The sequence below is a fragment of the Colossoma macropomum genome, unplaced genomic scaffold, assembly GCF_904425465.1.
Source record: "Colossoma macropomum unplaced genomic scaffold, Colossoma_macropomum, whole genome shotgun sequence".
NCBI classification, from domain to species: Eukaryota; Metazoa; Chordata; class Actinopteri; order Characiformes; family Serrasalmidae; genus Colossoma; species Colossoma macropomum.
The window spans coordinates 37299516-37317649 of NW_023494793.1; the positions used below are offsets into that span (position 1 = coordinate 37299516).

An 18134-nucleotide genomic window follows, 5' to 3' on the forward strand; every position below is an offset into this window, starting at 1 on the left:
AGGTCTGGACTGCAAGCAGTTGGACTGGAGCAATGCTGTTGTAATACATGCAGAATATGATTTGTCACTGTCTTGCTGAAATAATCAAGGCCTTCCCAGAGAAAGTCCTTGTCTGGATGGTAGAATATGTTGTCAAAACCTGCATACATCGTTCAGCATTAATGGTGCCTTCACAGACGTGCCAGTCACCCATGCCATGTGAACTAATGCACCCCTATACCATCATGAATACTGGCTTTTGAACTGTGCACCTATAACAAGCTGAGTGGTCTTTAGCCCGGAGGACACAGTGTCCATGATTTCCAAAACAATTTGAAAAATGTTGATTTGTCAGACCACAGGGCACTTTTCCATTTCAAGGACTAAAATCAAGGACTAGATTGTTTTGATTGCTACAAATTTGTTTTATTAAGATTAATTAAGATTGTAGGCCAGTTTCTGGAGAATATGTTTCTAACAGCTTGCAGGTCATGGAAGCATGCAAATGTAGTAAGATTGCATGTTTGTTTATTGTCCAAGTGAAAATAAGTTAACACATAGAGACCACATATTCTGCACAAATGAACAGTTGTTTATTTGATGAATTTAATATTCTGGGGGAACACACAAAATATAGGTTGTTCAAAAGTCATGCCACAATTTTTCCAACATGTTAAACGCAGCAAATAAATGGAAACTGTGCACTGAAATTTGCAAAAAAGACACATTCAAGCAAGCAAGGCTGATCAGTTTTGCTGGAATGCTGAGTCACTGATGCTTTATTTAGCTTTAAACCTGAGGGAATGGCATCCAACTTCCTCAAGCACAAGGTGTTATCTAATGACGCACTCCAACCACATGTTCTACCAGTTTTTTGTGTAGTGTAGAACTACAATCCACAAATCACTGCAAACAAAAGTAGTGACATTGTTACTGTGCCTAAAAAAAGAGACAGACACAATGAACTGAAAAAAATACGTACAATATTTATTAAAGTTTTCTTGTGCATAAGAACTCTTAATAAAACACAAATAAGTGAAAGCAACAAACACCAAAGACAAATTATAGAAAAAAGATCATAAATGATGGTCTTTGTCACTCTGTGCTGGGGTTGATGGTAAATCAGCTTCATTTTCTTGCCTCTCTATTCTTTTTCTTCCTATATACACATATATATATCTCCATAATGCCAACCCTAACGTTACTAACACAGGTAAAGAAAAGGCGACTAAGGAGAGAAAATGAGAACGTTTATCTGTACATTCAGAATCTGTTGACTTTGTTCCCAGTGTGGTTGTTATCTGCCCCATAGACTCACACCTGTGAAGAGCAGGAGGAGAACACATTACGTTCAGATGCAAACGAACAAGCCTACTGGACGCAGATGATAAGTCACAGATCATACTCACTGTCTATGTGGTTTACAGAATGTGAAATAGCCGTCTGAATATGAACCTTCTGAGCAGTCTCTACATACAGTATCAGTAAAAGCTGTACCTGTAAAATGTAATAAACATGCATGCATCAGATTATGTGCATGTACAACCCCATTTCCAAAAATTTGAACATTTCTCAAAGTTGAGACGCTGTGCAAAATATAAATAAAAACAAAATTCAATGATGTGCAAATCATTTGAACCCTTTATTTCATTGAAAATAGTACAAAGACAACAAATCAAATGTTGAAACTGAGAAATGTTATTGTTTTTTGAAAAATATATGCCCATTTTGAATTTGATGCCAACAACAACACGACCGGGGGGCATGTTTACCACTGTGTTTCATCACCTCTTCTTTTAACAACACTCTGTAAGCGTTTGGGAACTGAGGAGACCAACTGCTGATGTTCTCCCATTATTGTTTGATATAGGATTTCAGCTGCTCAGCAGTTCCGGGTCTCCTTTGTCATATTTTTCATTTCAAAATGCGGCAAATGTTATCAGTGGTTGACAGGTCTGGACTGCAAGCAGTTGGACTGGAGCAATGCTGTTGTAATACATGCAGAATATGATTTGTCACTGTCTTGCTGAAATAATCAAGGCCTTCCCAGAGAAAGTCCTTGTCTGGATGGTAGAATATGTTGTCAAAACCTGCATACATCGTTCAGCATTAATGGTGCCTTCACAGACGTGCCAGTCACCCATGCCATGTGAACTAATGCACCCCTATACCATCATGAATACTGGCTTTTGAACTGTGCACCTATAACAAGCTGAGTGGTCTTTAGCCCGGAGGACACAGTGTCCATGATTTCCAAAACAATTTGAAAAATGTTGATTTGTCAGACCACAGGGCACTTTTCCATTTCAAGGACTAAAATCAAGGACTAGATTGTTTTGATTGCTACAAATTTGTTTTATTACGATTAATTAAGATTGTAGGCCAGTTTCTGGAGAATATGTTTCTAACAGCTTGCAGGTCATGGAAGCATGCAAATGTAGTAAGATTGCATGTTTGTTTATTGTCCAAGTGAAAATAAGTTAACGCATAGAGACCACATATTCTGCACAAATGAACAGTTGTTTATTTGATGAATTTAATATTCTGGGGGAACACACAAAATATAGGTTGTTCAAAAGTCATGCCACAATTTTTCCAACATGTTAAACGCAGCAAATAAATGGAAACTGTGCACTGAAATTTGCAAAAAAGACACATTCAAGCAAGCAAGGCTGATCAGTTTTGCTGGAATGCTGAGTCACTGATGCTTTATTTAGCTTTAAACCTGAGGGAATGGCATCCAACTTCCTCAAGCACAAGGTGTTATCTAATGACGCACTCCAACCACATGTTCTACCAGTTTTTTGTGTAGTGTAGAACTACAATCCACAAATCACTGCAAACAAAAGTAGTGACATTGTTACTGTGCCTAAAAAAAGAGACAGACACAATGAACTGAAAAAAATACGTACAATATTTATTAAAGTTTTCTTGTGCATAAGAACTCTTAATAAAACACAAATGAGTGAAAGCAACAAACACCAAAGACAAATTATAGAAAAAAGATCATAAATGATGGTCTTTGTCACTCTGTGCTGGGGTTGATGGTAAATCAGCTTCATTTTCTTGCCTCTCTATTCTTTTTCTTCCTATATACACATATATATATCTCCATAATGCCAACCCTAACGTTACTAACACAGGTAAAGAAAAGGCGACTAAGGAGAGAAAATGAGAACGTTTATCTGTACATTCAGAATCTGTTGACTTTGTTCCCAGTGTGGTTGTTATCTGCCCCATAGACTCACACCTGTGAAGAGCAGGAGGAGAACACATTACGTTCAGATGCAAACGAACAAGCCTACTGGACGCAGATGATAAGTCACAGATCATACTCACTGTCTATGTGGTTTACAGAATGTGAAATAGCCGTCTGAATATGAACCTTCTGAGCAGTCTCTACATACAGTATCAGTAAAAGCTGTACCTGTAAAATGTAATAAACATGCATGCATCAGATTATGTGCATGTACAACCCCATTTCCAAAAATTTGAACATTTCTCAAAGTTGAGACGCTGTGCAAAATATAAATAAAAACAAAATTCAATGATGTGCAAATCATTTGAACCCTTTATTTCATTGAAAATAGTACAAAGACAACAAATCAAATGTTGAAACTGAGAAATGTTATTGTTTTTGAAAAATATATGCCCATTTTGAATTTGATGCCAACAACAACACGACCGGGGGGCATGTTTACCACTGTGTTTCATCACCTCTTCTTTTAACAACACTCTGTAAGCGTTTGGGAACTGAGGAGACCAACTGCTGATGTTCTCCCATTATTGTTTGATATAGGATTTCAGCTGCTCAGCAGTTCCGGGTCTCCTTTGTCATATTTTTCATTTCAAAATGCGGCAAATGTTATCAGTGGTTGACAGGTCTGGACTGCAAGCAGTTGGACTGGAGCAATGCTGTTGTAATACATGCAGAATATGATTTGTCACTGTCTTGCTGAAATAATCAAGGCCTTCCCAGAGAAAGTCCTTGTCTGGATGGTAGAATATGTTGTCAAAACCTGCATACATCGTTCAGCATTAATGGTGCCTTCACAGACGTGCCAGTCACCCATGCCATGTGAACTAATGCACCCCCTATACCATCATGAATACTGGCTTTTGAACTGTGCACCTATAACAAGCTGAGTGGTCTTTAGCCCGGAGGACACAGTGTCCATGATTTCCAAAACAATTTGAAAAATGTTGATTTGTCAGACCACAGGGCACTTTTCCATTTCAAGGACTAAAATCAAGGACTAGATTGTTTTGATTGCTACAAATTTGTTTTATTACGATTAATTAAGATTGTAGGCCAGTTTCTGGAGAATATGTTTCTAACAGCTTGCAGGTCATGGAAGCATGCAAATGTAGTAAGATTGCATGTTTGTTTATTGTCCAAGTGAAAATAAGTTAACGCATAGAGACCACATATTCTGCACAAATGAACAGTTGTTTATTTGATGAATTTAATATTCTGGGGGAACACACAAAATATAGGTTGTTAAAAAGTCATGCCACAATTTTTCCAACATGTTAAACGCAGCAAATAAATGGAAACTGTGCACTGAAATTTGCAAAAAAGACACATTCAAGCAAGCAAGGCTGATCAGTTTTGCTGGAATGCTGAGTCACTGATGCTTTATTTAGCTTTAAACCTGAGGGAATGGCATCCAACTTCCTCAAGCACAAGGTGTTATCTAATGACGCACTCCAACCACATGTTCTACCAGTTTTTTGTGTAGTGTAGAACTACAATCCACAAATCACTGCAAACAAAAGTAGTGACATTGTTACTGTGCCTAAAAAAAGAGACAGACACAATGAACTGAAAAAAATACGTACAATATTTATTAAAGTTTTCTTGTGCATAAGAACTCTTAATAAAACACAAATAAGTGAAAGCAACAAACACCAAAGACAAATTATAGAAAAAAGATCATAAATGATGGTCTTTGTCACTCTGTGCTGGGGTTGATGGTAAATCAGCTTCATTTTCTTGCCTCTCTATTCTTTTTCTTCCTATATACACATATATATATCTCCATAATGCCAACCCTAACGTTACTAACACAGGTAAAGAAAAGGCGACTAAGGAGAGAAAATGAGAACGTTTATCTGTACATTCAGAATCTGTTGACTTTGTTCCCAGTGTGGTTGTTATCTGCCCCATAGACTCACACCTGTGAAGAGCAGGAGGAGAACACATTACGTTCAGATGCAAACGAACAAGCCTACTGGACGCAGATGATAAGTCACAGATCATACTCACTGTCTATGTGGTTTACAGAATGTGAAATAGCCGTCTGAATATGAACCTTCTGAGCAGTCTCTACATACAGTATCAGTAAAAGCTGTACCTGTAAAATGTAATAAACATGCATGCAGAGAAGTTAATAATATGACTGGATCTGGATCTATCAATCACATGACCTACACCAGATTATGTAGCACAGTTATTTAACTGCAAACACTAAACAGCTAGAATATAAGTGACACTGAAAATACTAGTGAACAGAGACATCCCAAAATAAAAAAAAAAAAAAATAACTGTATAAGAGACTAACTGTTTAGGTTTTAACCACTGAATATACAGGGAGATTCACTCGAAAGAGGCCCCGAATATTCTGTTGTAACTGCTGTTAGGATGAAGCAATCTGAACCAAAAATATCCACTACATACCTTGACGTATGTGTAATCGATTTCATTACATGGAAAGATGCTGGAAGTGATCTACATTTTCTGCCAGACACATGAAGGGGTACGGGGGTCTGCACCTGGAAATTGCAAACGAAGGTTAAACGCTGCTACGGCTGTCCGGCACCTACCTCATCGCTCTGATGCAGGGGCATCCTGGCTTGTTCAAAGCTCCATATACTGAGGAGCACATTGCACATTGTTTCGTTCAGATTGCTTTGTCCTAGCGAGAGTTACTACAGAATATTCGGGGCCTCTTTCGAGTGAATCTCCCTGTAGATATCATATGGTTATTTCATTCTTTTATAGGGTTCAACTAAGAGAGTTAGTTTAGATTCTCTCTCATTTTAGCAGTCTGTACAATACTGACCAGTTTGGTTAATATATTGTCCAGGAAGGCAGGTGGAGTGCGGTGTTGCTTTTCTGCAGTTCTTGCCGTGTGTTTCTATACAGTAATACCCCGACAGAGGCTCACACAGAGCGTCTGCAGATGACTGACATTCTTGTTTTGTTCTTAATCCAATACCTGAAGAAAGAAAATGAATATAAAGAATAAATAAATAAGCAGGTATGTTCTTTTAAATGAACCCCTAAAAACAGCTCATAGGTAAACCGTTTATATGTTTTTCAGCTCCATAAGCTGAACTCCCATCCTAACTTTTGAGAGGGTTCCTATGAAATAAATTTCAAAATAGATTTCAAAAACAAACAACAAAAAAAACAAAAAACTTTATAGATCTTTTAAAGGTACATACAGGTGTGGCTCCTGTAACACTGACAGTATAAAGGAATGCACACTATTTAAGAGTAAAACAATATTTAATCATTTATTTAACCCTCCCGCTATCCAGTTTGACCCCAGCAATTAAAACCACTGGAAAATATCAGAGCTCTGGGGGAATTCCGTTTTCCCCTCCTGTCATGGGAACTATCTTGGCTCTTGCACTACAGGTTTGGTTATGTTAGGCTAGAGTCCTAAAGCAGAGGGAAGTTTTTTGAAGATTATAAAATTGCATGTCACTTAAAACAACCAAAACGAATGTGTGTAAAATGTTGATGTTTCTCATGTTTTAAACAGCTAAAACAGCCTGGGTTCAACACTGATGTGTACAAAATGTGTACAAGACACGGAAAACATCATGTTAATTGTATGTTTACTCATTTGTCCCCATCAAATTAGGAAAAGTCATTAAATATGAAGCAAAAAAGTGTCAATCATTTATTTACAGATGATAAACACTGAATAGGGTCAAATTAACCCCGAAGATAATAGAAGGGTTAAGAATAAAAAAGGCTAAGACATTTTTTGCATAGAAGTTTTTCCAAAGTGTTAATAGCAAAAAAGTTACAGGAAATAAAATCTTTACCTTCATCACACACAGTGCAGGAGAAGCACTTTATCAATCCACTTGGAAAATCAATGTATGTGGACTGACTGCATTGCACACACGTTGTGCTGGAATCTCCTGAGCAGTGTTTATATACACGGTGTCCTGAAACACAGCAGTCCACTCTCAAGCTTACAACATGTACAGTTCTCAACTAAGTCAGTGACTATGCTTGATAAACATATTGCAACGAACATAAATGTGAATATTTCACTCGTATATGCTGTTACAGAACCACTGCAATGTTCCCACATTGTTATTTACAGCTTCATGAAAATAGCATCATAAAAATCTAAATCTAATAAAAATGTGATGTCTTACCTGCAGAACACGTTGGGCAGCACTCGCCATTAATTTCGTACTCAGCATTACCACACGCTCTGCAGACCATTATGGCAGTGAGTTTTAATAATGCTAAACTTATGATGAAGGAATCATATAAGAGCATGGCAGTCCCCTCTCGCGGGAAGGAAAACTGTTTTTCTGAAGTACACTGAAAGAGACAAAAAGAAAATGTGATGATGGACGCAAAAAGAAGCAGCGTCTCAAAATGAAATGAATCTCATTGCACGTATCTGTGAACACAATAATGAAAATAAAAGCAGTTTTGTCAGCAAGATTTTAGAAAGTTGATCAGCTTATATATCCTCAGAGTCCATCTGTCTGCAGCTCTCACCCCACCCACACTTGACAGCTTCACTCAGAAAAATGACATTTTAATCAGTGAAGTTTTGATCAGAAGTTTTAATCAGTGTCACTGTTATTATTATTATTATTATTATTATTATTATTATTATAATGCTTAAACCTGGGCCAGGATTCATTGGCTGCACCACCACCCCCACCCTCACCCCACCCCGCCACATAAAAATAATGTTAAATTTTATTTATTAACATATCCCTATTACACAATGTTTAGGTCATTCATAATATTTTGTGTATTTCAGTGATATCTGTCATTGATATTACTTAACAAATGCATGTAAGTCAGTGAAACTAAGTTGTGTTGTGTGGTTTCGATGAATTTAAGCCGTCAGATTTACTTCATAGGTCTTTGTTTGGTCAATGTAATCTTGTAAGACTCAACATCTTTCCCATTGGCTCCTGGCATCCTATTGCATATTGTCTTACTAGTTTTACTTGTTTTATACACCCTCTTCATGTTGTTGTTTGGCTTACCTTCTATTGTGTGTGCATTTTCTTATACTGGTGTTTATTCTTATGGTTCACTGACTAGCTGCCTTAATGTTGGCTATAATTACAAGTTACCAGGTAACCTACTGCTATAAGTAGGTAACTTATATAACTGCTATGAGTGTAACTGTACAACAGCTGAGTAGCTCCAACTTAAACCTATTACCTTTGTTCCTTTTCTACTTTAATTAATAAAACATAGCTACATTATTTTGAATATTACTTAATTACGCATCTTAAAAGCTTCTTAATACAATTGCATGGAACCACTTGACATAACATTTTTAAGTAAATCCAACATTTCATTGTTTTGAGTGTTTTGTGCATTTTAGCACAGCTACTAATAAGAATGTGACGATATCTGTTCCTACAAAGTGTGTGTGTATTTGTAATTTACTGCCTACATTTGTAATACTTTGAAAGCACTGCATTATATAGTGCCGGCTCTAAATAATAAGCGATGTAAGCAGCATAACCATTGGGGCCACTAAGTTCTGGGTTATTACTGTGCTATTATGTTGTCTAAGATGCTCAACGTATGCATCTGGAGATGAAAAACAGAAAAGAAATAAGAGAAAATGAAGAGAAGAACCATGCAGATAAAGTTATGGGTTTTGTGGCGTTATTGTCCATTTGTTTTGGCCTGTTGCACAACAAGAAATAGTTGATCTGGTATGGAATTCTCTTTGGATCAAAATAAATGGATTTCATTCATTGAAATATATTTTCATTTTGTTGTTCACCCTGAGGACTCATGGCTGTTGTGCCAAGTACAACTCGAACCACATTATCAAGTACGCAGACAGCAAACAACGATCAGCAACAACAACGACTCGACCTTCAGAGAGGAAGTGAACCAACTCATCATTTAGTGTGACAGTAACAACTGGTCACTGAATGACAACAAGACAAAGGAAATTATTGTCGAAGCACATGGGCACTACAGAGAACATCCTGACCAGCAGTCTCCCAGTCTGGTATGGCAGCTGCACCACCACAGAACAGACCATTTTTTTGTTCCTGTATGTATATTTTATGTCTGCCTATGCTATCTCATATGTCTATCTCATATGTGCATTTGCCTTTATGCTATATTTATGTTGTATCTGCACATCGGAGCTCTGGCCACTCAAATATTTTGCCAGAGCAGTGTGTCATCCCTTTTGGAGTACTGGAGAAATTCTTGTTGGTGACATACTGAATACTGCTTACTACTTTTGGGGATAGTCAGTTTCTCTAGTAATGTACTAATCATGGTGCCCAGTTTTAATATCCACTGTTATATAAACAAAGTTTATGCCAAAACTACCATAAAGCAATATCTCAGGCTTCAGACACAGTATTTATAATCATGTTAATAATGTAGGGCTTTTAGGCATTAAACTCTGGATCCTACTGCTGGCATTGTGAACAATTCTGACTCAGTAAGTTTCTTTAGAACTGAGCATTTCACATCAAACCACTCTGAATGACTTTGTTTACATTTTACCCATTTGATTATGCAGTAATTTATAAAATCAATAGAATTCTCTTAATCTAATTAAAACTCAGATACAGTGACATCTAACAGATGTGTGATCTCTCAGTAATGCAGCATCTGGGTTTAGTTTCAAATTTTGTTGAAAATGAAAATACATTGGATCATTTCTCTTTCAGCTAGACACCTGCAATCATGAGTACTTTCAGTCCACTCCCTTCCTCAAGTCTCCATTAACACTGTTTATGAAATCTGAACATTTGAGAACCTTTAAAATGGGGCTAGAATGGGTGTATAAGGTGCACAACCTGGAGCAAAAAGAGAACTAATCATTTTACAATTTACAATACTAAGAGGTCATTTTTGGTAAAATGAACAGTATTAAGTGTTACTTCTGACAACTTTAAACAATGTTATTCTTAAACAACAATGACACTGAAAAACATTATTGCTCATACTTGCCATACAGTAGAGGCTGCAGTAGAAGCTTATCTTTGAAAACATATTTTTACTAAGTTTGATTCACAATAATCAACTGTACAATATTAACAGTAAATAACAGTAAATAACAACTTTATACTGTGACCCCACAGTCACCTGCAGCACAAAATTACTGTGATGTAGCTGCATTTATCTGTACACTTACAGTAATAAGCTGTAATTAAAACCCAGTTGTCTCCTGTACTTTTACAGAACAAATGTAAAACTAAAGCAACTCAGTAGCCAGTAATTTGTAGTTCCTATGCTGTGCTATACAGTTCCTTTTTATCTGGCAGTTCCAATAAACAATAACTTTTTTGTCAACACCAGCATTTAAACAATGCAATAAAAATGTTTTAAAAGTCTTTATATATGTATTAAGTGTTTATATATATATATATATATATATATATATATATATATATATATACACTGATGTGATATGAGTGGAAAATGAGTGTTGATAAGTGGAATTTTGTCTAATAGTCTGCTTAACCACCGGTGGGCCGCCCAGAAAACACTGAGCAAAACACAGAGGAGAGCCAGCTTTGCCATCAGTGGGCCACCAGTGGACCACTATCCTCTTGCTATCAGGGTATATATATTGTGTCCTACACAAATATTGACACCCCTGGTAAACATGAGTAAAATGGGCTGTAAAAAATCTTTTTTGCTTCTCCTTTTGTTCAAAATATCAAATATAAGCAAAATTCTAACCTGTATGTGAAGTACAGAGATTGAAAGAAGAAACCTAAATCTTAACATAAAAAAATATTTTTTCTCAAATAGATGTGTGCCACACTTGTTGGCAGCCCAGTGAAATCTAAAGTATATTTCCATTCATATTTGCAATTAGGATAATTTAAATGGTCAGCCATGATTTCCTGTTTCACTGGGGGGTAAATATGAGGTGACACACTATGTCCAAATTCTCTTAGTCACCCATCAATGTGAGAAAGACCACAGAATACAGCAATGATGTGCGGAAAAAGGTTGTTGAGCTACACAAATCAGGAAAAGGCTACAAGAAAATCACTAACTAGTTTTAAAAATACCCATTTCCTCTATTAGGCCATTACTTGAGTCTAAAGCAACTGGAGCAAATGTTAAGAATCTGCTGTGAAGAGAACGTTTGTCTATACTAACCTTACGCACAGTGAGGAGGATGGTTTGAGTGGACAAAGAATCTCTAAGGATCACAGCTGGGGAATTCTTTGTTGGTCTCCTCTAGGCTCAGAGTACCATTTGGGACCAGGAGATTTTCTGGTCGGTCAGTTGACTGTCCAGGCCAGCTGTACTAAAAATGATCTAAAGCACAGCAAACCCACATCCATCCATACATTAACAAACCCCCAACTCTGCCCTCTAATCTCTCACACAATTGGTCTTCTTAAAGTCTTCTTCTACGCATAATAAATGGTATTAGATCAGAGGCGAGTATTAGAACTAGCTGGCTCACTATCACAGTTTGTGTTACAACTTCTTAAAATGGATGAGATCACTCTAGATATCTGCTACTGATGTAGGCTGTTTCTCTCTGTAAGGAAATGTCAAATTAACCCCATATATGGCCAGGGCCCGCTGACAGGCCCAAAGGTTTATTACACTTCTATAACCTAAGAATAGCTCAACCAGTTTGCATGGAAGTCCATGTAGTTACTGAATAATAAGCTTTAGTATGTAATAAGCCTGGGATTTTTAGAGGTTAATCCACCACCACTTTATTGATTTATTATTATTGATTTTCAGACTCTAATTAACACATTTCATTAGTGTTGGCATGTTCTGTGTCTATCTACAAAACAGCTCAGGTTCTGCTTTCTAGCATAGAGATCTCACAACTGATTTTACACAAATAGTACCCAACAGTTGCACCTCTGACTGATATGGCACCTTCTGTACATTCACACTTACTTTTCTAGTTTCTGCTTATGCCAATTAAAGGCATTACTGAGCTTTTACTTCACATGGCAGTCACAGTGGCTTGTTTATTGGTATTTATTGTAATGTCAGTGTTTTTGGAGCAAAAAAATACTTCTTACCCTGATAAATAGCTTTATGTATCATTTTCTTTAGAACTGTAGTGTATTTGTTACAATGTTTTAAAATTTACAATCAGAACTGATTTCAAATGTTTAAACTGCATCTATGTATCATGCGATAGGGGAGACTGGGTATGCTTGCAACAAGGCTTCTTTCTCCAATCAGAAACGTGCTAGAGTGATGATACGTAGACTCTCACCCCACCAGGAAAGTAATGAAAGTATTTTTTGTTATGAGCTGTATTTTTGTCCTACTGCCCTGAGCTTTTGTATGAATTAATCAAAACTTGCTTAGTCTGAATTGCTGCTTTGTTGACTTCTAAGCGCATGATTAGCATGTGTCTGGGTCAGTGTGTCTATCTAGCACATGATGTTCAGTCATGGGTGATAGGATGGGGACGGTTGAGAGGTTAATGATAAACAAAATTAGAAGCTAATGATAAACCATGAGAGGCTAATGATAAGCAAAATAATTCCCAAAATAACTTTAAGTATTATCTTATATACACACATGGACAAATTTGTTGGTACCCTTCCATTAAAGAAAGAAAAACCCACAAAGGTCACTGAAATAAAATGAAACTGACAAAAGTAATAATAAATAAAAATTTACTGAAAATCAACTAATGAAAATCAGACACTGCTTTTGAATTGTAGTTCAACAGAATCATTTTTAAAAACATACTAATGAAACTGGCCTGGACAAAAATAATGGTACCCCTGGAAAAGATGTAACATAATTTGACCCTAGGGACATGTTAAACTAAGGTGTGTCCTGTAATTAGCACCACAGGTGTCATCAAACTTGTAATCAGTCAGTCTGTCAATTTAAAGGGTGAAAAGTAGTCACTGTGCTGTTTGGTATCATGGTGTGTACCACACTGAACATGGACCACAGAAAGCTAAGGAGAGAGTTGTCTCAGGAGACTAGGACAAAAATGATAGACACACATGTTAAAGGTAGAGGCTATAAGACCATCTCCAAGCAGCTTGATGTTCCTGTTACTACAGTTGCAAATATTATTCAGAAGATCAAGGTCTACAGGACTGTAGCCAACCTCCCTGGATGTGGCAGCAAGAGGAAAATTGATGACAAATTGAAGAGATGGATAATACGAATGGTAACCAAAGAGCCCAGAAAGAGAACTCCAAGGTCAAGGTACATCAGTGTCAGATCACACCATCCATCACTGTTTTAGCCAAAGTGGACTTAATGGTAGACAACCAAGGAGGAAACCACTGTTGAAAGCAAATCATAAAAAAGCGATACTGGAATTTGCCAAAATGCATATTGACAAGCTTGAGACAAAACTTGAGCTTTTTGGCAAGTCACATCAGCTCCATGTTCACAGATGCAAAAATTAAGCATACAAAGAAAACAACATTGTACCTACTGTGAAACATGGAGGAGGCTCAGTCATGTATTGGGGCTGCTTTGCTGCATCTGGCACAGGGTGTTTTGAATCTGTGCAAGGGTACAATGAAATCTCAAGACTATCAAGGCATTCTGGAGCGAAATGTGCTGCCCGGTGTCAGAAAGCTGGGTCTCAGTCATAGGTCATGGGTCCTCCAACAGGATAATGACCCAAAAGACACAGCTAAAAACATCCAGGAATGGCTAAGAGCAAAGCATTGGACTATTCTAAAGTGGCCTTCTATGAGCCCTGATCTAAATCCTATTGAATATCTGAGGAAAGAGCTGAAATATGCAGTCTGGAGAAGGCACCCTTCAAACCTGAGACAGCTGGAGCAGTTTGCTCACGAGGAGTGGGCCAAAATACCTGTGGACAGGTGCAGAAGTCTTATTGAGAGTTACAGAAATCACTTGATTGCAGTGACTGCCTCAAAAGGTTGTGCAACAAAATATTTTAGTTTAGTTTTTTAAGTATTTTATAAGTTAAGGGTACCATCATTTTTGTCCAGGCCAGTTTCATTAGTGTGTTTTTTAAAATTATTCTGTTGAAGCACAATTCAAAAGCAACGTCTGATTTTCATTAGTTGATTTTCAGTAATTTTATATTTATTATTACTTTTAGCAATTTCAAGTTATTTCAGTGACCATTGTGGGTTTTTTCTCTGATGGAAGGGTACCAACAATTTTGTCCACATGTGTGTATGTGTGTGGGTGCGGGGGTTGTGACAGTGAATAAAAAAAATCTGAAAGTAAAAACTGTATTCTGTTTGGTTTCAGTAACCCGTGCTATGAAGTCCCCGCTGCACAGTTTTTGTGCTGATGTTATTGCCAGAGGAGGTTTGCAACAGAGTGTTGGTGACTTTTATGCATTATGCGCCTCAGCACTCTGCAACCTCGCTCTGCAACTTTACATTGTCTGACACTTCTGCTGCTGTTGTTCCTAAACACTTCTACTTTTCAAAAAAAACCATTCACAGTTCATCGTGAAATATCTAGGAGGGAAGAAATTTCACAAACTGACTTGTTGCAATGGTCACACGCTTAAATTCAGTTAAGTGTTTAGCATGACCCATACTGTTACAAATGTTTGTAAAGGCAGACTGCACGGCTAGCTGCTTGATTTGATAAAACTTGGGGGCAATAAGACTAAATGAAACACCTGAACACAATGATTAAGCTACGTGCCTCTATACGTTGTCTGTACAGTGTATGTATGTAATTATCTTTAAATGCTACACATAATTAGCAGACAGATTTAAGTTTAAAAATTTGGTTGGCCTAGTCCAAATAGTCTCTGAGTAACTGAGAGCAATGCAAAAAGAGTTGCAAATGTCCCCAGTATCCCCCACCAAACAGCCTACCTAACTGTGATGCCATCCATGAAATATGACAGTTCCATAATCAGCTCAGTCACTTAATAATTTCAGTGTAAATAATGCTTCATACCATATGATAGTCTAACAAACATTTAACATCTGATGCTATCGGTGGAATTGCATGCCTTGAAAGCATCAGCTCATTTAACACATAACAATAGCAAATAAACAAGCGATTTACATGGTTATTTTTATTCATTAAAGGTAATTTTCATATAGGAGGCCCATTAATTGTTTCTGCACCGAGGCCTATCCTAGTTATGCCACTGGACACCACCTACATGACCTCAAGCTGTTTCGCAGGGTTGCCAGAAGAAAGCCCTTGATGTCAAAGACTAACAAACTTAAGCACCTACAGTTTTTCAGACATTACTTTCAGTGGGACTGTTTTCTGTGGTCAGGTGAGAGCAAAACAGAGCTTTTTGGCAATAAACACCAGAGGTGTGTTTGGCATAGACACAAAATAGCCATGCAGAAAAGTACCCCAACCCCACTGTGAAACATGTAACGTTGTGGAGATGTTTTTCTTCCAAAGGCCTTGGACAATGTATTCGGATACATGATATCACAGACTCCATCAAGTACCAGCAGAAATCAAATCAAAACCTGACTGCCTCAGCCATTAGGCTTAAACTGGGCCATAGTTTGGATCTTCCAGCAGAGTAATGATCCAAAACACGCCTCAAAATCAACACAAAAACGGTTCACTGACCACATAATCAAGGTTTTGCCATGGCCACCTCAGTCCCCTGACCTAAACCTCATAGAAAAGCTGTGAGATGAGCTGAAGAGAAGAGTCCACAGTGTGAAGCTCAGAATCTGAAGGATCTAGAGAGGTTCTGTATGGAGGAACGGTCTTAGATCCTTTATGTGTTCTCCAGTTTTATTAAGCATTATAGGAGAAGACTCAGAGCTGTTTTCTTTACAAAATGAGGCTGCACAAGTATTAAATGAAGGGGTGCCAACAACTGTGGCATATAAAGATTTGAGAAAAAATATTTATTTCCTGATAATATTTAGTTTTCAACCATTGTAATTCAAGTAAAGGTTAGATTTTTGTTAATATTTAGAATGAAAGATCAAAAGGATAAGCAATGAAGATTTTTACAGCCTGTTTTGCTCATGTTTACCAGGTGTGCTAATATTTGTGGTACTACATATTGTAAAACTTACCAATGTGAAAGTCTGTAAAACATAAAGAAAACCATAATAAACATAATAAAAACACTTTAAATGTTTTATTAGAATGCATTTTAATATCCCCTAATGCTGTGTGGTAAAGCTCAACATCAGCCTCATAGTGTTTTGCTATCTTATTACAGTAAATGTGTTAAGATGAGTTGATTTCACAATAAAGTGATGAATACAGCATTTTACTGTTAAATCCTGGTAATAGTTAACAGAGTTTAATAACTTTCTGTGATGTAGCTTTTAGAGGCTCTTCAGATGTCTGGTTCCTATTACCAACACTGTGGACAGTCCTGACTTGGTAAGTTTCTCTATGACGGCGCATTCACATCAGATTGGTGTAAACTCCCCTTTAAGCTCATGTCCAGAGAGATCTAGTAGCAGATGTGATTCCAAATGACAGCAACCGCGTTTGGTTTAAAATTCACTTTAAACCGCAGCTTTGATAACAGCTGAGTTTAAGAGACGCGACTCGCTCAGGATTAAACTAGTAACATATTAAACTCTACACCTCAGCTGAGGTGACGACCCTGTTATGTTCACTAGGGGAATCCAGAGGGGTTTTTTACTTTCCATATCTCATCTGCATCTGAAAACCTTTCAAATATTCACATACAAATAAGCATTTTTTGGATTACTTAGTCCTCCTCCTAACATAAAAGACAAGATTACATTAGAATGATAAATAAGCCATATTCACTGAAGATCTACTGTTTATTTGAAGGTTAAAAGCTCTTACTTTCTTGAAGAACTCAGTGATGAGGATGAGCGACTCAGCCGCTGCGTTTAGTTCAGCCGTTGTAAAAAAAACTCCAAACTGTCCTTTTTCCTTTTTAATATAAAAGGTCCTTTTGTTGCTCCTGAAGCGATTCCCAGACAGAACTGTCGACTGTGTTCAGTTCAGTGTTCTGCTTTCAGTTCTCTTCAAGATCACGCAGCATGTTAGATAAGAGAAGCGAACTGCTTTCATTTAAGCTACATCTGAGCGAGAAGATGCCGAGTAGATTCGCATTAACTGATTATTTTGTATGTTCAAACCTGAGTTGGCAGAGACGAACCAGTTTCCCACAACAGCCGGACTTCAGTTCTACTGAAGAGTCGCATGATCTCCAAAATCAGTGCAGTGAGGAGCGACGCGGCTCTCAGTTTCAGTTGCTGATCACGCGGTGTGGAAACTTTCCGGAAACCGAAAACAGTTACTGTGAAATAAGATTAGGGTTTAATGTTCTACTCATGTATCACAGTTCACTTTTGGCTTAGACGCGTTTTTGTCTCAGTCAACTGACTTAGAAAAAGTATTTCTCCACGACAAAATGGCTCACTATCTCACAGTATCACACACTGTATGACCCAGAACACACTCTGCATCACACATTAGATTATACGAAGCAAATGTAACAGCTTTTTTAAACAGTGTGAAGCATGGCTTCCTGACTTTCAACACACATGTGCATCAATTATAAAAGGTAATTTAATATAATTCTAAATTTGTTTTAAAGATTCTCAGTATTTGAATACGTACACACATAACTTGTGTCTCAAAACAGTGAGAATAATCATAATCATGGGATGCAACAAAGTGCATTATATGTGTGTGTGTGTGTGTGTTTGTGTGTGCCGTATAAAATGAACAATGACTTTAGATACAAGAAGGTAGTGTACTAAAGTGGCTAATTTGTAAACGTCCTCTTTCAGCTCCACTTACTATATAGGTGCATGTCGTACTTCTACAATTACAGATTATAGTCCATCTGTGTTTCTGTATAATTTTTCAGCCCCTTCTACCCTGTTCTTCAGTTGTCAGGACCCCCACAGGACCACCACAGAGCAAGTATTATTTGGGTGATGGGTCATTCTCAGCACACTAACACTGACGTGGTATGTGTGTGTTAGCGTGTGTT

At 37.4% G+C, this 18134-nt stretch overlaps 1 protein-coding gene and 1 pseudogene across 2 annotated transcripts; both read right to left on the reverse strand.

Moving 5' to 3' along the window:
• Positions 1-17379, reverse strand: part of LOC118813871 — a 61893-nt pseudogene extending 44514 nt beyond the window's left edge.
• Positions 4658-17343, reverse strand: LOC118813870 (tumor necrosis factor receptor superfamily member 14-like). Of its 2 annotated transcripts, XM_036579460.1 has the most exons (6): positions 17272-17343; positions 7384-7555; positions 7042-7167; positions 6045-6200; positions 5249-5336; positions 4658-5159 (listed from the first exon to the last, which is right to left on the reverse strand). In XM_036579460.1, exons 1-6 carry the CDS (start codon positions 17335-17337, stop codon positions 4916-4918), a joined length of 852 nt encoding a protein of 283 aa, XP_036435353.1. In that variant the 5' UTR covers positions 17338-17343; the 3' UTR covers positions 4658-4915. The 2 variants fall into 2 exon arrangements, with proteins under 2 accessions (XP_036435353.1, XP_036435354.1); XM_036579461.1 differs by having other exon boundaries at positions 5067-5336.
• Positions 17380-18134: the final 755 nt, after the last annotated feature.